Source organism: Engraulis encrasicolus, chromosome 21 (genome assembly GCF_034702125.1).
Source record: "Engraulis encrasicolus isolate BLACKSEA-1 chromosome 21, IST_EnEncr_1.0, whole genome shotgun sequence".
Classification (NCBI taxonomy): Eukaryota; Metazoa; Chordata; class Actinopteri; order Clupeiformes; family Engraulidae; genus Engraulis; species Engraulis encrasicolus.
The window spans coordinates 3,355,024-3,361,202 of NC_085877.1; the positions used below are offsets into that span (position 1 = coordinate 3,355,024).

At 40.3% G+C, this 6,179-nt stretch overlaps 1 protein-coding gene across 1 annotated transcript; it reads left to right on the plus strand.

Moving 5' to 3' along the window:
• Positions 1-353: 353 nt before the first annotated feature.
• LOC134437682 (uncharacterized) lies at positions 354-5,143 on the plus strand. Its single transcript, XM_063187188.1, has 4 exons — positions 354-643; positions 3,168-3,287; positions 4,040-4,165; positions 4,276-5,143. The coding sequence occupies exons 1-4, from the start codon at positions 388-390 to the stop codon at positions 4,851-4,853; spliced, it is 1,080 nt and encodes a 359-aa protein (XP_063043258.1). The 5' UTR covers positions 354-387; the 3' UTR covers positions 4,854-5,143.
• The last annotated feature ends 1,036 nt before the right edge of the window (positions 5,144-6,179 follow it).

Here is a 6,179-nt window from a genome sequence, read left to right on the forward strand (position 1 = left end):
CAAATTATAGCTAAACCCCCTGTCTATCACACACAATATTTATATGTTTCTATCCCTTAGCTTTCCAGAGCTAATTTAGTGAAAGGTGCCTACTGCCTATTTTGGACATCACAAAATGAAGAAAAGTTTCACTCACTTTCAGACAGAACCTTGATCGTTCTGAAGAATAGATGGATTAACTCTATTCAAGATGGGCATCATTTTTGAAGCTGTGCCCTGTAGCCCAGAAAGTCATTATGTGCCGACTTGGCCCTGTGCCTAGCCCCGTGGGAGGGAGTGTGAGACAAAAAGCAGCAACAGCATAAACTCTGACACATCTAGTGCACCAGCTCTCGCACCTAGTGTGTTTTAATACAACATTAAGCTTTCATAGCACAGGCTACGAGGATGGAGCTTGCCCTTCCACCACCTCCTCAGTTTCTATCACTGCCTGGCGAGCCACCGGTGCCTTGGGTCCACTGGCTTGAATCATTTGAGAACTATATTACTGCCCTGGGACTGTCAGTGAAGGATGACGCTCGAAAGCGAGCTCTTCTCATCCACTGCCTGGGCATTGAGGGGCAGCAGATGTTTAGGATGTTGGGCGGCGGACAGGCAAAAAAATACAAAGATGCCACGAAGTTGCTGGAGGCACACTTTGCCGGTGAGTCAAAGCACACGTTTATTCTGTGTACTTAAACGTAAATACCCAATATTACATCTTTTATTGCCGTTGTGCAATTTGACATTTTAGGGGTGATGAGACTTTCATTTTGTAAAAAAAAATATTGAAAAGCTATTTGTCATTGCATGAAACACACAGAAATACAAAATATACATTTTAGACCGAGATCTTGATGGAAATGTTAAGAAAATGTATTGAAACATTTTTTTAATTTCTCATTGTACAAACCCCATTATAAAGAGAAGAAAACAGAAAAAATGAGAGAACTATTATTTTTTCGAAAGTAACTATTTGGGAAGTAAAAGTGAAAGTAATCAGAATTTTAGAAACTCAAGTAGAGAAATAAAACGTAAAAACACATATACGTATTGATATACTGTACTGTACTGTATATAAGGCTACAATACAAGACAATAGAGTTCTTCAGCGTTGACGTCAACTTGTATGCGGCGTTTGGACTTCCGGTTCTATGGCGATTTTTTTACATTGCAACACGCCATAGAGATTCAGGTTTGGCAAAAATATAAGTTGCACGCCAACAACGAACATTAGCGTGTCCCCGCATCCCTTTCTCATTAGTGGAACGGATCGTATCATCATGTTGGTGTATTCACATGTTAAATCATGACGATTATAATTCAATATTGCTAACCCCGGCCCTTTCTGATCATTAAAACTTCCGAACTACATGCTTTCCTTTGGTTGCCATGGGTACAACCTTCCGCACGTACATGACGTTAGATACAGGCGCCGCTTCTGTAGTCGCCAAAAGTTTCCAGGTTTAGCATATGGACGCAACATCGTATTTATGTCGAAGTTTGACACAAAATGATCAACCATGTCATTCCTACAGCCTATTTTTAACACCCTCGACAGTTTGCGGGGGTTCGCTAAGCGCGTGCTTGCACTCGGAGCTTATTTGAAACTGGCCCCTATTCATTCCCAAAGGAGGCCGGAAGCCGATACGAACCAGGAAGTCCTTAAATGCTAACATGAAAGACTACAATCTACTACATGCTTCCGCGTTACTGAAGAACTCTATTGGGAGGGAAAGTAATCTCATCGCCCCCTGCTGGCAACGTTCCAAGCCCTTGCAACAAATGAATGGGTTTTTTCTTTGAAAAATTACATCTCGGCCTTGACGACGAAGTAGGAGTAGTGGCAGTCATATTAGGCAAGTTGGTCCGTTTTATCGACTCAGGTGGTAAAATGTTCGGTTTTTCACTGATCTGAACTGATTTTAATATTCTTTAAAAAGCTAATACAGAACTACACTGACTGGCATGTGTGAGGTGTTTACTCCATGTAATTAGCATAGCCAAATTAGCATAGCCAAACATGAGCCAGAGAGGTGGTTACTCGTCACCACAGAAGCCATCATATCTACTAGAGAAGTTAAAACCAAACCAAAATGATCGCGTGTATATATGTTTAATAAGAAGACAATGTGGAACTCGCAGGATTACAAGAATGTGAAGATATGCGAAGAACTTGCGTTCATTCGCGTTCATTTGTTTCTCTGTGTTGTCAACGAGGCGCAAAGCACAGCATGCTGGGAGCTGTAGTCCGTTTCCGACCAGATTGGCACAATTTCTATTTTTCTTAAAAGGGCAAAAAATGACTTAAGATTTTCACAGGTAGTAGTTCATCCTATTGTGTACGCTGAAAAATGTGTCTGGTGTTATAGTTCCTAGTCATATCTTTGTGGGATTTTTTTTAAAAACTCGCCTATGGGAGTTTCAATAGGATCGCCCTGGTGTTTGGAACGTAACCGCTAGGATCGCTGTTTTCCACTTTCCCTCCCAATACAAGACTGTATACAAGGAGCACTTCTGTCAATTTCAATATGCTGTTGTGTATTGCTCACACTTGACTTGTCAGTACCCGGTGATGCTGCATTTTTAACATCCTTTAACATCTTTTATTATTTTATTCTACATCCTTTACCATGTGTTGGACAATGCTGTCAGTGTTGCAACTGTACACAACGGCTTTATGTTTTTGTTTACTTTTTGCCACTTTTTAAATGCTTCTGTCTTTTTGCTATGTCATCTTTGTGTTGGACAATGTTGTCGGTGTTGCAACTGTACACTGCACCTTACCCTGTTCTTGCTTGAATTTTCTGCCTGTAAGTCACTTTGGTGAAAGGCATCTACTAAATGCTATGTAATGTAATGTAATGAAATGTATTCTATTAATGTTGAGGGGGAAAGCCTCTTCTTTTTCCAACTAACTAAAAATAAAGAAGCTATAGAGATACAGAAATTTCCTTGGCCCTTCCATGGCCTGCCATGCCCGGGTCCTTTGCAGACCCCTCTCCGTCTCTGTCCCAATTTGCTTCCTGTCCACCTCTCACACTGTTCTATCAAATAAAGTCAAAAAAGACCAACAAAAAAGCTTTAACAAATAAAAAAATAAATAGGCTAAATAAATACAGAATAGCATTCAAAACAGACTGCCATTATATTGACTTTGATGCTGGTGTCTCTGGTCTATGTGTTAGGAGGAGCACATGCACAGGAACCGCCAGATGACCTAACTATTGGAAAGCTATGGAGAGAATTTCAAAACATGAAGTCCCAGATGACTGTTTTGGAGCAACAGAACGAAGACCTGCTGTCAAGTAAGAATTAACCGATGGAATCACAACTACAGCATAGGCCTACACGTCATTCCATCCCATGTGAACAAATCTCTGGCCAAAAAATTAATAAACTATTACTGGGTGTTCCATATCCAAGAGAAAGGATTGACCTCTTTTTAAGCAACGTGTTCAGTGAAAGTGTTGAGACAGTTTTATAGGGGGAGGGGGGGTGTCAATTTTGTCCAGCCATTGTTTTTCTGCAAATTTCTAAAGGCCTAAGCGTACAATAGCTGTACAATGCTTACATTTGGCATGTATAGTTGTAATCTTCAGCAAAATATTCATGTTTGCTCTATATATTCTCACATCTTCACAGTAGTCAACCAAAGCTGATCAACACTGAATTGCAGTATTATACTCTAATATTTAGGCCTTCAGAACACATAGGGCCTATTTCTACTCAACATAGGCTCTTGGAAAGGATAACACAATCAATCTTCAATATTCAATCTTGAACATAAGGAACACCCAGTTATATTTTCTGATTTTTTGGCCATATTTGCAAAACCTTGAATACAGTCTTACAAACTGTGGTGATGTAAGATAGAATGTGTATGTATGCCTACAGTACTTCAATGATCATTTTTAGTAAATACTTTTAATCAACACACTATAGTGTTTTTTTTCTTGTTTTTACAAACAACGGTTTGGCACTGACAGAACAGAAAGTCGGTTACTACATGATTGAAGGGAAACTAATTTGTCTTCATGAAATGATTTTTGTCACCCAGAGAAAAAGGTGGCTTTCTCAGCTTCGTTACTGTCAACTGGTGAGGGTAACATATATGCAAATGGAGAAAACCTTGTCTACAAAAAAGTCTTCACAAACGTCGGGGAAGGCTACAATCCTAACACAGGTAGGCCCTACATCGTAGGCTACATAGGCCTACCCATTTAACAGACAGCTTATACTTATTCCAATTTCTTCCAGAAGGCACAACGCCATAATGACACGCTTCTCCCACAGGTGTCTTCACAGCACCCGTGAGAGGTGTTTACTTCTTTCGCTTCTATGCCCACTGCCATGGTGGCAATAAGATGGCAGTTTCCCTCTACAAGGAGGGCAAGAAGCAGTGCTCCATCTTCAATGAAATACCGCGGACCAATGGCAACGCTTCTAACGCGGTGGTGCTTACTTTGGAGAAGGGGGAAGAAGTGTACACTCGTATGTGGGAAGGGACCTGGGTGTATGACGACTCAAGCAGCTACACTAGCTTCACTGGCTTCCTTCTGTTTTCCATGGAGCACAATACAGATGCTGAAGGCCAGCGATATGCTTGCTGCAGGACACACGCATGGGCACATTTCCTGCATGAACACAGTGAGCATGTTCGTGATGAAGCAGTGCTGCTTTTGCTAGGCAGCACCCATGCGCACTTTGCCAGCTTGATGCAACCACAATGCATCAAACTGGCAAAGTGTGTATGCACACTGCCTAGCAAAAGCAGCACATACTGTACGTGCCCATTCTCATGCGACTTTTATGTCAATTTTTTGGAGGGAGGGAGAACCCCAGGCAGAAGCGTGTGTACGGTGAAATATTGACAAAACCTTGAGGGGCGATCTTCCGAACTTGTTGAGTTGTTGATAAGTTGAGTCAAGTAATTGTGGAAAACCCTGTTAATGAGAACCCTGTTGAGACTTAATATTATATCTATTCTTTATACTATTTTTATACACTTTATAATATTTTTTATTACTATTCTTTATACACTTTTATGGGGCTCATGCTTTCGAGGAGACGTTCTATAGGCCTATTATTTCAATTTGTGCCTTGGGTTTGGGGTTGTTGTGTGTTTGTGTAAAAGAACAAAACCTTAATAAAGAAATGTTAAAAAAAAAAACATTGGCTATCTGCCCCCTAAATGCCTCAAGTATCGTGCAAAGTGCTCTAGTTGTTCTGATCGAAGCACGTAGGCCTACTGTATTTGTGTAACAGAGTTGGTGTAGAATGTTATTAAAAATCTCCCTCCCAAAGCCTCATACAGTGTCGATGCCCTTGGGCTGGGGGACTGGTGGTACGGAGTATACCCACTTTCATGGATTTCAGTATACCCATTTAATATTGATTGATCCATTGTTTTGAATAGCACAAATATATACAGTATACCCACTTCAAAAACATGCTCAAATATACAGTATACTCACCATAAAAGAGTAGACTACACCACTGCCATCCAGGAAAACTTTTTTGCAATGACAACACTTGTTATTATTAATAGAATTAATTAATTCATGTTTGGATCTCTATGCCTTTCAAGTAATTCAGAGGCTTAAACTTTGAGAAACACTGTCATGTCCATCATACCTGCAAACTGTTAACCCCCAGACAGCAGAGGTGGGGGTTGCAGTGGAACTATGCATGGACGTTTTAACTAATCGTCCTTCATAGCCGTTATTTCCACAAGCTAGATTTGAAGAGTGTTAAGTGAATTCATGACTTAACTAAAAAAATAGGTCACATAAATGTATCACATTTGAAAACCAGTGCATCTTTTTCTGACTGGGCATTGACAGGATGCACATAACATTTAATGGGCCTTTTGAGTTTGTACAAAATACTACTCAAAAATGGAAATTTTGCAGATTTTTGTAATGGCGTTTGGATGGTTTGCTTCTTGCAATCATATCATAGCTGATGTGGCCTGCAGGACTCTGTCACTCCTGTTTGTTTAACCCAATATACACAGTTAACTCATTATCTATAGAGCTTGGGTTGTAAGTCATTGTGCGCCTCATAAACTATGGACGAGTATGGATGGACATGATTAGAATGTCTTAATTTCCTCGTTGGAGAAGAGTAAACACAGAAACGAGTGTAACCGAACACATTAACCACACCTCAATCATGCAGTGGAAATATTTACGCAA